General features: G+C 37.3%; 1 protein-coding gene across 1 annotated transcript in view; it reads right to left on the reverse strand.

Moving 5' to 3' along the window:
• Positions 1 to 548: 548 nt before the first annotated feature.
• The window catches only part of DDX10 (DEAD-box helicase 10), a 261,015-nt gene continuing 244,942 nt past the window's right edge, over positions 549 to 16,621 (reverse strand). The window contains exon 18 of the mRNA XM_040631253.1: positions 549 to 1,236. Coding sequence (XP_040487187.1) covers positions 1,059 to 1,236 — 178 coding nt within the window. The 3' untranslated portion in view covers positions 549 to 1,058. The remainder of the gene's footprint in view (positions 1,237 to 16,621) is intronic.

Raw genomic sequence — 16,621 nt, forward strand, 5'->3', positions numbered from 1 at the left:
GAGTTGGAAGTGTTTTGGGGATATCCAGGTGGGGCACTCCCTTCCTTGGATTCATGAGTGACTTGGACCAGTTATGGAAAATTACTTTGCACATGGAGTGGGAAGGAGCCAAGGGAGAGAATAGTGAGAGGGTGATAAAATCTATGGTAAAACGAGCATGCCAAGGCCTAGGTTTCTTTCCCCACGAAAAATCTGACAAGTTATTTGTAACCAGAAACAGGCTCTGTCTTGTTCTGCTTCTTACTCATTACCAGGAGCTGGCTCTGGCTGGGGCTCTGTGGTGCGAGCTCAACAAGGCTCCGACAGAAGACCTACAGCCTGCTGGGCGCTCACTAAGGGACTGGTTTTGGATCACAGTCTTCAGATGCAGGACTTATATAGATTTCAGAAATGGCTATGAAATCTGCAAGTATAAGTTAAATGGTATCTGTTGGAAGGCTAATTTAAGAATATGAAAAATTCACCGTCAGGAATTGGCCAACCATTCTACTCTCAGGAACCTTCCCGAGAGTGCTCTCTTATTACTGGACACAATGAAAACATTAATATTTTATAGGAAATATGTTTATTATTGATCGTCGCAATTCAAAAATACTCTTTTCTCAGGGCTGGTCCACCATTCTCTGTCTCTTTAGAGATAGTAAATACATCAAAACTGTGAGCAATTTTGTTTTACAGTACATAGAAATTTGTGTGGTAAGCAAGATAGGAATTTCTAACAATGAAACAAGGTCTCCAGAAGTTGCCAGTAAAACAAAGGAAGCTTTTCCCATTGGAAAATGGACGTAGGAACCCATGGGTAAAATCTAACAACAGAGCACATGCTGGAAAATGGGATCAAGAAATTTTATAATCCACCCGCACTCTGAGTTTGCTCTGGGATAGTAGTACAAGCATGTCCTGTGAAAGGGGCTTAGAGATATAATCGCTTCCGCCTGGAGGAAAGGTCCTTTGGGCATGGGACTCATGTCACCTAAGTGTTCCAAAGCCACTTGATTTTCCAACTTCTTGTCCACATAATTGTGATCAGAGGTTTCAAGGAGAAGAGCACAGAGAATCTAGCTTTGACTTTTGAGCAGATGTAACACCAGCTCTTCATCCTCTGCTAAAGACAGGCCTGTATCCAAAGGCTCTAAGGTCTCCCACTTGGCCTTCTTTCTGTTACGACTTGTGGGTCCCACGTCTTCCACTTCACTGTTGTTCCTTTTCCTCATTCCCTGCTTCTTCTTGGTATCACTGGTGGGAACAAATCCAATGATTTACTTGATAAATAACTAAATCCATTATGAAATCAAACACTTCAAATAGGACAAAACTACCAAAAACAGATAGTTGGTAAAGTGATACTATTATTCAAGAGAGAAAGAAAGTGTAACAACATCAGGATATCTGCATCATAAGTACCTTCCCATTAACACATGGGGAGGGAGAGAGGACCTATTATGCACCAGGCACTGTGCAGGGTACTTTGTACACACAGTCTTGTCCAAGCCTCACGATTCTAAGGAGCTATGGGTATATTATTAACAGTTTGAGGACACCGATGGCCTGTACTCTGGCTCCAGACTGGCTCTTATCTGTGCTTGTCCTGCCACAGCGACAGCCACTGTTTAAAGTTAGGTTCCTTTAGGTAGCATTCTATAGGCTCACAGATATCAGGATACCAGACACTAATACCTGTTGTATTAAGTTGTGATACATAGATCATGAGTAAAACAGAACCTCAAATGTTGAATTATTTAAGACATCAAATAAACTTCCCCCATTTAAAATATATAAGACCCACATATAGTCTTGGAAAAACAAACATTATTGCAGTATTCTACTCTCACTACTGTTATTTAAAATAGTAATGGAAGTACTAGCTGCGGCAATCAGACAAGAAAAAGAAATAAAAGGTGTCCAGATTGGAAGGAAGAAGTAAAATTGTCACTATTTCCAGACATGATACTATATATATAGAAAACCTAAAGACTCCACCAAAAAACTACTGGAAATAAATGAATTCAGTAAAGTTGCAGAACACAAAATCAATGTACAGCAATCTACTGCATTTCCATATTGGAATAGCAGAAAGAGAAATTAAGAAAACAATCCCATTTACTATTGTACCAAAAACAAACAAACAAAAAACAACAATTAAATACCTAGAAATAAATTTAACTGAAGAGGTAAGAGACCTGTATCTTGAAAACTGTAAGACATCAATGCAAGAAATTTGAAGACACAAATAAATGGAAAGATATACTATGCTCATCAACTACAAGAGTTAATATTAAAACGTCCTACTATCCAAGGCAATCTACAGATTCAATGCAATCCTTATCAATATTCTAATGGCATTTTTACAGAACTAGAACAAATAATTCTAAAATTTTTACAGAACCACAAAAGACCCTGAATGTCCAAAGCAATCTTGAAAAAGAACAAAGCTGGAGGTATCACAATTCCAAATTTCAAAATAAACTACAAAGCTACAGTACTCAAAACAGTATGGTACTGGCACAAAAACAGACACATGGATAGAGAGCCCCCAAATAAACCCAAATTTACATGGTTAATTAATCCACAACAAAGGATGCAAGAATATACAATGGGTAAAAGACAGTCTCTTCAATCAATGGTGCTGAGAAAACTGGACAGCTACATGCAAAAGAAGAAAACTGGACCATTTTCTTACATCATACTCAAAAATAAACTCAAAATCGATTAAAGACCTAAATGTGAGACCTGAACAATAAAACTCCTTAAAGAAAATATAGGCAGTGATCTCTTGGACATTGCCCTTGGCAACGTTTTTCTAAAAATGTCTCCTCAGGCAAGGGAAACAAAAGCAAAAATAAATTACTGGGACTACAAACTAAAATGCTTTTGCAGTGAAGGAAACCATCAACAAAACAACAGGCAAACTGCTGAATGAGAAAAGATATTTGCAAATGACATATATGATAAGCAGTTAAAATCCAAAATATATAAAGAACTTCCACAATTCAACACCAAAAAAGCCAAATGATCCAATTTTAAAATGGCCACAGGACCTGAATAGACATCTTTCCAAAAAAGACATACAGAGGGCCAACAGGCAAATAAAAGATGTTCAACATAACTAATTATGAGGGAAATGCAATTCAAAACTACAATGAAGTATCAGAATGGCTAGTATCAAAAAGATAAGAAATAAAAAGTGTTGGGGCGCCTGGGTGGCACAGGGGCGCCTGGGTGGCACATCAGTTAAGCGCCTGCCTTCGGCTCAGGGCATGATCCCGGCGTTGTGGGATCGAGCCCCACATCAGGCTCCTCCACTGTGAGCCTGCTTCTCCCTCTCCCACTCCCCCTGCTTGTGTTCCCTCTCTCGCTGGCTATCTCTGTTAAATAAATAAATAAAATCTTAAAAAAAAAAAAGAAATAAAAAGTGTTGGCAAGGACGTGGAGAAAAGGGAATCCTTGTGCACTGTTGGTGGGAATGCAAACTGGTGCAGCGACTGTGGAAAAACAGTATGGAGGTTCCTCAAAAAATTAAAATAGAAAAATCATATGATCCAGTAATTCCACTACTGCGTATCTACCTTAGGAAAATGAAAACATTAATTCAAAAAGATATATGCATCTCTACATTCACTGCATTATTCACAATAACCAAAATATGGAAGCAACCTAAGTGACCCTTGACAGATGAATGGATAAAGATGTAGCATGCATATTTATTATATATATAATGGAATATTACTCAGCCATTAAAAAAAATGGGCTCTTGCCATTTGTGAAAATATGGATGGATCTAGAGGGGATTATGCTAAGTGAAATAAGTCAGGCTGAGAAAGACAAATATCATATGATTTCACTTATACATGGAATCTGAAAAACAAAACAAACAAAAAGCAGAAATAGATCCATGAACATAGACAACTGGTTGTTGCCAGAGGGAAGGATGGGTGAAATGGGTGAAGGCAGTAGGAGGTACAGACTTCTAGTAATGGAATGAATAATTCATGGGGATGAAAGGCACCACATAGGGAATATAATCAATAGAATTGTAATAGTGTTGTACAGTGACAGATGGTGCGTACACTTGTGGTGAGCACAGCATAAGATATAGAGTTGTGGAATCACTATGTTGTACAACTAAAACTAATGTTAAGATTGTGTGTCAACTATACTTCAATTAAAAAACCCAAACGTTACTGCAGTATTCTGCATACACCTGAGGCACAGACCATAAAAATAAAGCTAGTTTCTGAAGGTAGAGGAAATCACTTAATACACCGAAAACAGAAGAAAAGCAAAACATTATCAAAGTGTTCTGAGATATTATCATCATATTCAAAAATGACCCAATTATTGGATGCAAGATTAAAGCAAAAAAAAAAAAAAAAGCCCATCTAGTGGTCTTCGTAGTAGTGACCCTTCGTTAAGGGCTTACTAATGATCTGGCACTGTGCCACAGATTTGTGCCACAGATTTGCACAGATTATATCACTTATCTTCATGAAAATCCTTGGTATGGGAAGCATTAGCTTCATTCTACAATGATTAAACGACTGCACCCAGATTATAAGCAGGGGAATCAAACCCAGATTTGAAGGACTCTAAATTCTGCTCCAAAGCCAGGCAAAGAGTTGACTTGCTTCAGTCAATATTTGGAAGACAAGAAAGAAAAGAATTAGCTGTGGAAATAGCACTGATTTGGCACTAACAGTCAAATCTTAGCTGATCAATTACCATCTCTAAGCCTAGTCTCTTTATCTGTAAAGATGAAGATTATATAATTTACTTAGCAGAACTGCTGTATGAATTACACGAAATTACATAAAGGCAAGAACATAGTAATACTCAATACATGTTAATTTCCTTTCTGCCTATAAACTACTCCCTTTCAAATAAATTCTTACATTGATGTTATATAATAAAAAGCAAAAAATATTGCAGAAATATTACATTCCAAGCATATGATTTATTCCAAAAAAGAACAAATTGCTCAAGTTCCAATGGAGTATATTACTTCTTAAGAAGCATGCCTAGATATGAGTGAATGTGCTTAATCAGCATATCTACTTATGACCAGCCTGAAGGAAGGCCATAAATAGCTTCCCATTTCACCTCCCAGAAATGCCCAATGCTCTGACTCAGCAGCCATTGGACGAAAGACAAACTAGACAGCACTATGAGGTTACTTAAAGCCATAAACAACCGCATTTTGAAAGGTACTTGGAGAGATGAACATGAAAGAGTTCCCCATGATGGGAATTCAGTTAGCTAAGAGAATAATTCTTAGTGGAAACGGGCCTTTAAAAAAAAGTATTGAGTCTTAATGTGCTTGAATATTGCCAGTCCTGTGCCAGTCCCACTGGGCTACAGTACCATGGTTGATTAGGTACAGGGTAATACTGATTTTTGCCCTGCCTATACTTCAAGTGCATCTTCAGAGCAGCTCATCAGAAACGGCCTAATTAGTGGGCTTTACTAATGCATCCTTTGTTAATGTGCTCTTGAACATTATATTCCCTGCAGGAAATAGCTGGTTCAGATAATAAAAGGAAGATGGGAAATTTATGTAACCCAAATATCTTCATAATTAGCAGCTTTGCTGCTTTGTGGACCAGTTCAAATTCCAGAAAGGTATTTTATCCTACTTTCCATAGCTAATAAGTAATAATTTGTGTAACAAATTAATTATTAAATAATAGATATTCTATAGATAATTCATCCAAGAGGGGAAAATGTAATGAATCTAAGAAACGTAAGGAAAGCAAGACAGCAAAATAGGGTCACCATGTGGTCTCTTCAGAAAGGCCTCCTCCATCCAAATGGTGAGGTACTACAGAGTGAGGTCAGCAATACGGCTGAAGAAGACATCCCTGTTCATGTCCCCTCCCAACAACATGTGGCATCTACCCCGGGACAAAAATGCTTTTGTGGGAGCTGTGGCATCCAGCACTAGATGTCAAGAGACCTGAGAGGAGTCTCACCCAACCATGCTTCAGGTAACAGGCACATGGACTACAGTCCCAGCTGTGAATGGGCTCCAGCCCCTTTCAGCAGTGGGAAAAAACCACCTTAAAAAATTACCCACAGATGAGAGGACCCTTGTGGAAGTCCAGTTTTCCAGTGTAGAAATTCAGCACACCAATGGAGAAGGAAAAAAAAAAAAAAGCGTGAGTTTGAACACACTGGAGAGGGTAAGAGGAACAGTTTGACTTTACTCATATCACCCCTCCCTCCAAATGGCAAAACTGAGGGCCGAGAGATCATGGCCATGATTTTTCCCATGGTGGAAAGTGAGAGCAAGTGAGTGCCCAGCTTCCCCAGCTGTGTGGAATGCTGCCCAAAAAGCCCATTTCTCTCTCACTCCATCCAGAGTAATAGATCATTAACTGCCTGGCTGGGGGAAAGAGGCAGGAAGAGGCTGGAAGAGTGGCAGACAAGACTCTCAGAATAAAAGAATGTGAATCTTATTCATTGTGTCATGGATTCCATCAAGAACCCCATCCATGAACCAGTGGAGGTGCCTTGCACACAGATCCCTCCAACTGGCCCATGGGCACCCTCCAGCACTTGTGTGCCCCCCCCATACCCCCCCCGCCATGTCCAGCTTCCTGTTCATGCTCCTGATAGTGGTGGTGAGTGATCTTTGGCAAACAGCTATTGAGCATGACCCAAATCTGCAGGTCAGGGAAAGATCACTTCAGCATTAGTGCCATTCTTGGGAAAGCAAAAGGGAAGGTGTAAACATTTGGCCTGATATGTTTCAAGATCAAGAAAAGACATACAAGCTTAAAAATTCTGGCACAAGAGAGAGCAAGAAGTGTGGACCAGGAGAATCCATAGAAGGTCTGAGAAAGCCTCAGAATCCCTAGCTGACCTAGGGATGACAAAGGGCATTTCTCTCTTGGTCAAGACTAAAGGAGGTGCCTGTGACCACAAATGTGAAGACAGCAACACAAAACTTCAAGGAGTGTGACCAATCTAGGAAACACGATACCACCAAAAGGTCACAGTTATCTTCCAGTAACTGATCTCAAACACATGAAGATCTACAGTTTACTGGATAAAGAAAACAAAATAGCTGTTGAAAGGAAGTTCAATGAGGTACCCCCCCCAAAAAATCAACAAAAGCAGGAAAACAATGTATGAACAAAATGAGAAGTTTAACAAAGAGACAGAAATAATTTTAAAAAATATTTCTGCAGCTGAAGAATAAAATAAAATAAAATAAAATAAAATAAAATAACAACCTCAGAAGGGAGGATCAATAATGGAACAGATCAAGCAGAAGAAAGAATCTGTGAGTTAGAAGACAGAAACTTTGAAATTATCCAATCAGAGGGGAACAAAGGGAAAAGAATGAAAGACAGCAGAGAAAGCCTACATTATCTACAACATACATTTTAAAAGAAACACTCTGTAAATTATTGGAATCCCAGAAGCAGACAAGAAGAAGGGAGCAGAAAGCTTATTTAAAGAAATCATCACCAAGATCTTCCCAAATCTGTGGAGAGATTTGAATGTCCAAGTTTATAAAGCTCATAGGTCCCCAAATTCAACTGAAAGAAATCTCTTCTAAGACACATTATAATAAAACTGTCAAAATTCAAAGACAAAGAGAATCTTAAAAGCAGCAAGAGAAAAGCAGCTTGTAACTGACAAGGGAATTCCTATAAGGATATCAGCAGATTTCTCAGCAGAAATTTCACAGGCTTAGAGAGGAGGGGATGGTATGCAAGAAAAAAATTCCAACCAAGATATTCTAACCAGCAAAGTTGTCCTTCAGAAATGAAGGAGAGATAAAGACGATCCTGGACAAGCAAAAGCTGAATAAATCCAATGCAGAGTACATGAAAACATATGAAACTATCCAATACACTGGTAAAGGTAAGTTATAGAGTTAAATTCAAAACACGGTAGTACGGGGTGCCTGGATGGCTCAGTTGGTTAAGCGTCTGCCTTCCGCTCAGGTCACAATTCCAGAGGCCTGGGATCGAGCCCCACATTGGGCTCCCTGCTCAGTGGGGAGTCTGCTCCTCCCTCTCTCTCTCCCTCTGCCCTCCCCCTGCTCGTGATTGCTCTCTCTCCCTCTCTCTCAAATAAAAAAATAAAATGAAATCTTTAAAAAATAATAAAATTTTAAAAAATGCAAGTACAAAAAAAAAGCTAGTTCTGTAATATGGTAGTGTGTTTATCACATAACTCAAGTATAAAGATTAAAGGACAAGAGTATTGGGGCGCCTGGGTGGTACAGCGGTTAAGCATCTGCCTTCGGCTCAGGGCATGATCCTGGCGTTATGGGATCGAGCCCCACATCAGGCTCCTCTGCTATGAGCCTGCTTCTTCCTCTCCCACTCCCCCTGCTTGTGTTCCCTCTCTCTCTGGCTGTCTCTATCTCTGTCGAATAAAAAAATAAAATCTTTAAAAAAAAAGAGTATTAAAAATAACTATAGCTACAATACTCGTTAATGAATACACAGTATATAAAAAGAGGTAAATTGTGACACCAAAAACATAAGAGGGAATATAAAAGGGTAGAGTTTTTGTATGCAATGGAAATAAGCCATTATTAACATAAAACAGACTGTTATATTTACAAGATGTTTTATGTAAGCTTCATGGCAAACCACAAAGTAAAAACCTACAACAGATCCACAAAAGATAAAGACAAGGGAATCAGCATATCTCTGTAGAAATCAATTCAAAAAGGAAGGCAGCAAAGAGGAAGAAAAAAACAAGGAACAACAAAACAGCCAGAAAAGAGTTAGATAACATTATTAAGTCCCTTACCTATCAATAATTATTCTAAATTAAAATGAATTAAATTCCCCAGTCAAAGGGCATAGAGTGGTTGGATGGATAAGACCCAACTATACACTGCCTACAAGAAACTCACTTCATCTTTAAGGACATACAGTCCCACAATAAAGGGCTGGAAAAAGATACTGCATGCAAGTAGAAACCAAAAGAGAGCAGGGGTAGCTGCTTACTTATATCAGACTAAATATACCATAAGCCAAAAACAAAAGATGAAAAAGATCATTACATGATGATAAAGAAGTCAATTCACTAAGAGAATATAACAATCATAAATATATATACACCCAACATTGGAGCACCACAATATATTTAGCAAATACTAACAAATCTGAAGGGAGAAATAGACAACAATACAAGAATAGAGTATTTCATTAACCTGCTTTCAACATATGGCTAGATTATCTAGACCAAAAAAAAAAAAATTAATAAGGAAATGTTAAAATCGAATTATACTTTAGACCAAATGGACCTAACAGACATATCCAGGACATTCCACCCAACACCAAAAGAATACATGTTCTTCTCAAGCACAAATGGAACAATCTGCAGGACGGATCATGATAGGTCACAAAACAACTCTCAGAAAATTTTAAGAACATTAAAATCATGTTGATATTGTATCAAACTGGAAATCAATTACAAGAAGAAAACTGAAAAATCCACAAATACGTAAAAACTACATAACATAGTCCTGAACAACCACTGGGTCAAGGAAGAAATTTAAAAAAAATTTTTTAAAAAATATCTGAAAATGGAAACACAAAATATCAAAACCTGTGAGCTGTAGTAAAAGCATTTCTAACTGGGAAGTTTATAGTGTTAAAAGCCTACATTAAGAAACAAGGAAGATCTCAAATAAACAACCTAACTTTACACCTCAAGGAACTAAACAAAGAACAAGTGAAGTCCAAAGGTAGCAGAAGCAATGAAATACAAAGATCAGAAAATAAATAAGAGACCAGAAAAACTAAAGAAAAACATCAACAAAACCAAGAACTAGTTTTTTCTAAAGATAAACAAAACTGATATTGAGCTAGACTAAGTCAAGAAAAAAGAAATCAGATTCAAAGTCAGAAATGAGAAAGGAGACATAACGATCAATACCACAAAAATACAAAAGGTCATGAGACCACTATGGATCAATTATACACCAACCATTTGAATAACTGAGAAGAAATGAATGAATTCCTAGAAACAGCAACCTAATAACACTGAATCATAAAAAAACAGCAAGTCTGAACAGACCAATAATGAATAAGGAGATTGAAACATAATCAAAATCCTCCCAACAAAGTCCAGAAGCAGAGGGTTTCCCCAGTGAATTCTACTAAACATTTAAAAAAAGAATTAATGCCATTCCTTCTCAAACTCTTCTAAAACATTGACGAGGAGAGACTATTCCCAAACACATTTTACAAGGACTGTACTAACCTAATGCCAAAGCCAGAAAAGAAAACTACAGGTCAATATAGAAATATTGAATACAGATGCAAAATTTATCAACAAGATATTAGCAAGCCAAATTCAACAGCATATTAAAGGACCACACATCATGATTAAGCTGGGATTCATCCCTGGGATGCAAGAATGGTTCAACATATCCAGATCAATCAACATGATATACCAAATTAATAAAATGAAAAATAAAAATCATATAATCATCTCAATAGATGCAGAAAAAGCATTTGACAAAATTCAACATCCTTTCTTGATAAAAACTCTCAACAAATTAGGTATAGAGGGAATGTATCTCAACATAATAAAAACCATATATGACAAGCCATAGGTAACATTACACTCAGTAGTTAAAGGTTGAAAACTTTTTCTCTAAGATCAGGAACAATTAAAGGATGCCCACTCTCATTATTCCTATTCAACATACTAGAAGTCCCAGCGAAAGCAAGCAGACAAGAAAAAGAAAAGGCATTCAAATCAGAAAGGAAGTACTTTTGTTAGTGTGTACAGATATGACCTTATATATAGAAAATCCTAAAGACTCTACCAAAAAAAACTGTTACAACTAATAAAGTAGGTAAAGTTGCAAGATACAGAAATCAACATACAAAAATCAGTAGCATTTCTTTATACTAGCAGCAAGTTATATGAAAAAGAAATTTTTAAAAAGCATCCTATGCACAACAACATCAAAACCAAGCTTGGAAATAAGTTTAATCAGGAAGTGAATTATCGGTACACTGAAAACTGTAAAATTTTATCAAAGAAATTGAAGAAGATAAATAGATGGAAAGATATCCCATAATTCATAGATCAGAAGCATTAATATTATCAAAAGGCCCATACTACCCCAAACCATCTCTAGATTCAATGAAATCTCTATGAAAATTCCAATGGCATTTTTTATGAAATAGAAAAAATAATCCTAAATTCATATAAAATCACTAGGTTCCAACAAGCCAAGGCAATCCTAAGAAAGAACAAATCCAGAGGCATCACACACCCTGATTTCAAACTATACTACAAAGCTACAGTAATCAAAAAACAGTAGTATGGTACTGGCATAGAAATAGACACACAGACCAAGAGAACAGAATAGAGAGACCAGAAATAAACCTTTGCACATATGGTCAATTAATATTTGACAAGGGAACAAAGAATACTCAATGGAGAAAGAATAGTCTCTTTCAATAAAAGGATGTGAAAACTAGATAACCACATTTAGAAGAATGAAATTGGATCCCTCCCACAAAAATTAACACAAAATGGATTAAAGACGTAAACAGATGACTCCAATCCATAAAACGTCTAGAAGAAAACGCAGGGATAAAGCTCCATGATGCTGGTCTTGGCAACAGTTTTTTGGGTATGACACCAAAAAGCACAAGAAACAAAAGCAAAAGTCAGTCAGTCTACATCACACTAGAAAGCTTCTGCACAGTAAAAGAAACAAAAGAAAAAAAATGAAAAGGCAACCTACAAAATGGAAAAAATATTACAAGCCATATACATGATAAAAGGTTAATATCCAAAATCTATAGGAACTTATATAACTCAATAGCAAAAAAACAAAAACAGAAAAACACACAAATAATCTGATTAAAAAATTAGGCAGAGGAAGTGGATGGACATTTTTCCAAAGAAGACATACACATGATCAATAGGTACAAGAAAAGGTGCTCAATTATCACTAATTACCAGGGAAATGCAAATCAAAGCCACAATGAGATACGACCACATGCCTGGTGGAATGGCTGTCATCAAAAAGACAAGAGATAACAAGTGCTGGTGAGGGGGTGGAAAGGGAATATTTGTGCCCTGTTAGTGGGAATGCAATCAGTATAGTCTCTATGGAAACCAGCATGGAGGTTCCTAAAAATATTAAAAATAGAACCACCAAATGATCCACCAATCCCTGTTCTGGGTATATATCCAAAGGAAATGAAAACAACATCTTGAAGACATGTCTGCATTCTCACGTTCACTGCGATATTATTCACAACAGGCAGGAAATGGACACAACCTAAATGTTCAGTTCAGATGGATGGGCAGATGATGTAGTGTATTATATATACACAATGAAGTATCACTCAACCATGAGAAAATTTGCAACCAAATGGATGGACCTTGAGGGCATCATGTTAAGTGAAATAAGGCTGAGAAAGATGAAATCTGTAATGATACCACGTATATATGGAATCTAAAAAAGGCAAACTCAGGAATCAGAAACTAGAGTGGTAGTTACCAGGGGGTAGGGAAAATGGGGAGATTTTGGCTAAAGGGTACAAAGTTCCAGTTTTAAGAGAAGTTCAGGGGATCTAATGTACAGCATGGTGATTCTAGTTAACAATATTGTATTAGATACTTGAAAGTTGCTAAGATAATAAATGGCTAATGTTCTCATCACACACACAAACCTAATTATGTAATGCTATAGAGGTGTAAGCTAATAATACTAGGGTGGAAATCATTTTGCAATATGTAAGTGTATCAAATAACATGGTGTACACTTTACACTCACATGATGTTATATATCAATTATATCTCAATAAAGATGGGGGGAAATGTGTGGCACTAGAAACCTCTATTTTACTTATATCCTGATGAATCAGTCATAAGGGTTCTGACCCTATATATAGCTAATGGTCAAGAGGAGGTTCCTGGATCTAATTAAAACCCAGGACTTCATTAGGACTGGTTAACAGTCTAATGTATATAACAGTGAGTTCTAGTTTCTTGGTTCTTCAATTATTTTCTGCAACTGCTGAAAGGGGCTCTTGCACCTCTCAATCAAGAGTTCTATTAGCTGCCCCCATGGTAGCACAGCGCTGGTACAGTTTACCAATTCTATGGTGGAACATTCTGGAAAAAGGTGTGCTGGAAGAAAGAACCACAATACAGGTGGGAAACAGCAGTAAAATCTGTGAGTTTTCTTCATGAAGTAAGTTTACTCCACTGATCTGAAGGAGGTAAAGAGGCTCACAGTAGGAACTGAGAACTAGATGGTGGCCTACAAAACAGGGCCAAGAGTCTGGGCCTGAACTCTGTATTTTATCTTTATTTCAGGATTTCTATGGGACATAAAGTGTCAAACTATCTCCACATTCTTCAAATCTATGAAGTCATTGTCAGAAAGGACTATCTTACTGCTCAACATTGGAACAGTACAAAATACTGGTGGATAAAACACAGCTTAAAAAGTAAAAGCATGGCTCAGGGCACCAAACGCCCACCACTGCTGTAAAAACAAAACCACCAAAGCAAAAGAATTCAGAACTACTTATCTTTCAATAATCCAACTAGTAAAGAGATTTAATTAGTAATGTCTGGTGTGCCATTTAAAGAACTAATCCTACAACAAAACACAAAGAAAAATATCATGTTGTAACATGTAATCCGAACCGACAATAACAGGGAAATGTTATTTCAATGGCTTTGAACTGTTTGTGAAAATGATTACACAAAATCTCATCACAATACTCAAAGTAAATGTGTGAACCAATTTATTCATCACTAAGAAGAAAAAAGGATTTAACACTATAATGTGAATTCAATCTTAACATCTTAATAAATACATTACTAATTGAGTTTTAAGTGGAATAGAACTTTCTTACTTTCTAATTTCCTTAACCCCAAACCCAAAACTCTCCAAGAAAGTAAACAGATTTTTCAGGAGGTCTGATTTCCTGGTTTCCACATTTTAACTTTTTCAGGTACCTGCAGCTGCCTCGTCACCCGGAGTAAGAGGACAGCCTGTGTTACACATATGAGAAACCAAAGAGGGAGGAACACCTGGAATCAACCTGCTAAGTCAACCAGCCTTCCTCCTGGTCCCTCTTCCGGGACTCCTCAAACATGGCCCTTCCTTGTTTAGATCAGAGACCCCTCTTGTGTGTCCCACCTGTGCCCTTCTGTCAATGTGGCACCTCCCTCCTGCTCAGCCCTCTCCAATTCCTCACCTTCCATGAAAGGTACCCGAACTCACTATTAACAGTGATATCTTTCCTCTGAAAGCCTACAGCTCTAATTGTTTACTAGTCATTTTGTACTTAGCATTGCTACTTTCTAACACTAAAGTGATTTCTTTTTCACCTGTACACAACTTAACTCCTACTTAGAATGTAAACTCCCAGGTGGGAATATAAATTACTACTAAACTTTCTGGAGGGCAATTTGGTAGCACCTTTTGAAATTCAGTCAAGTATGCCTACCCAGCAATTTCTCTTTTGAGAATTTATCCCAAAGAAATAATTAACGATGTGTATAAAGATTTAGTTACAGGATACTCAAGGCAAAAAACTCTTTTTAATTTCAGGAAGCTGAAAACCCAAACGTCCAATCATAAGGGATTAATTTAAGTTAAAAAATTAGAAATGAAACACTATGTCGCTATTAAAAACCATGTTGCAGGAAAACAATTACAAAACCAATATAGAGCAAGAGTCCATCTTTAAGAAAGTCTTGCATGCATGTTTGCAGAGAAAAAGATTTGCAAGATTTTTTTAGATGTTCTTTTCTCTGGTATATATATCTTCTGATTTTTCTGTAACAAGCTTGTATTACTCTTTGCAATAAAAAAAGAGAGTTAAACTTGAAGGGAAAAGTAGTTCTGGGCAAAGAATAATTACAATTATTCTTTGTAATTCCACAAAGCTCAGAAGCATGAGAGTAGGTTTGCCATATAACCTTCAACTTGGATCCCTGGCTGCACAGAAATAAGGGGAACAGTGATATTTCTTTTGTCAGAATAGATGGGTCATGGGTTACTTTCAGCATTTCAAAACACCTGAAACTGTGTGCCCCAGACTAAGTTCTGGTATTTCTTTGGTTTGGCTGGAATTTTATCAACTGAGCTTTGTAAACACTTGACACTTCAGACACTTGAGTGGACTGGAAATTGTCTTTGTTAATAAATGCAAAACATTAACTTTTTATTAACTTTCCTGAAAGACAAAAGTCTTTTAAAACATAGGGACCATTAGGGTTGAAAGCAAAAGTTCTCTGTGATGATGAAAATGTTGCAAAGTCATTGTTCTAGACTCAGCAACTGGTTGCAAGGACCACAGGGAGAAATTTCTCAGAGTGTGGGTAGTTTTCTTTTTAGTTTTACATATTGGGCTTCTAAGAAAGCCATTCAATAATTGTTTCCATGCTCACCATTCCCCAAGAAGAAAAGTTAAAAAACAAGTCTTCTAAATCCAGGTTCTCATTGAAATATCATACATTAAACCTTAATGTCTCCCACATAACACTCTTCCCGTTCCCACCAACCAACCCTACATGTGATTAAAGGAAGCTTCTTTGTGAAGCATATCTTGGCTCTTCTAATTCTTCAACATTTCAGTGACTCCCTTCTACTATTATTTAGTATAATCTTTAAGTCTCTCTTGACCTGGTATAGGCTTGCCTTTGTACCCTATTCTGCATTATACCCTCCTCCTTTAATACACCCCTTGTTCTTTCAGACTAGTTTTTAGTCCCTAACATGCTCTAGGTTCTCAACTTCTTTTGCCTCCATTTGGAACTCCCCTTTACTGCTTTACAGCTATCTATATTCTTCCTATCCTCCATATCCTTCAAAACCCAGTTTTGTCATCTCTTCCTCAAAGATTCCACCTTTGGCCCTGCTTTATGCAAAGTTTGTGCCTCTCCCATAGCACTCATTCTGAATGATATCATAGGGATTTTGTGTAGATTTCTTCCCTGCACCTACTAAATTGTTAGCTTTTGAGGTCTAGGGCTGTTTGTCTTCATCCCTGAAGATAGCCTGAATGAAGAGATCATCCATGAGTGTCCACTCCTCTGAATGGCAGAAATCATGACCCTGCTGGGGTTGTTCAGATTTCCGAGAAGTACCACCACTGCAGTGAAGAAGGCAATGTTGAAACAGACTTTGCTTCTACTTCCACTTCCAACAGTCACCGAGCACAGCACTCTTCATGCGAGCACCCCCAGAGCATTCAGTCCAGTCTGTGGGTGCACAGGTTCCTGTCTCATCAGTTCTCTGTTCTGAATAGCATTTAAGTTCCTGGGATCCCAAGTTTTAGCTCTGTGTATGTTTTTCAAAATTATATAAATGGGATGAGATGTAATGGTAGCTCTGTGTATGTTTTCAAAATTATATAAATGGGATGAGATGTAATGGACAATTATCTAAATTTTCAGTAAAGGTCAGCTTCCACCTCCCTCATAGTCTATCTTCTCAGCTTCTTCTTCCTTTGTCCATCACTTCAATGTCTGCATTTCCAGGTTCCATCCTCAGCTCTCTACTATTTTGTATCTTCATTCTGCATATACTCATGCAGTTCAGTATTTTAACTACCTTCCATAGCGCTAATGACTTTAAAGATATGCATCTTTAGCT

The sequence above is a fragment of the Ursus maritimus genome, unplaced genomic scaffold (genome assembly GCF_017311325.1).
Source record: "Ursus maritimus isolate PB19 unplaced genomic scaffold, ASM1731132v1 scaffold_16, whole genome shotgun sequence".
In the NCBI taxonomy this organism is placed as follows: Eukaryota; Metazoa; Chordata; class Mammalia; order Carnivora; family Ursidae; genus Ursus; species Ursus maritimus.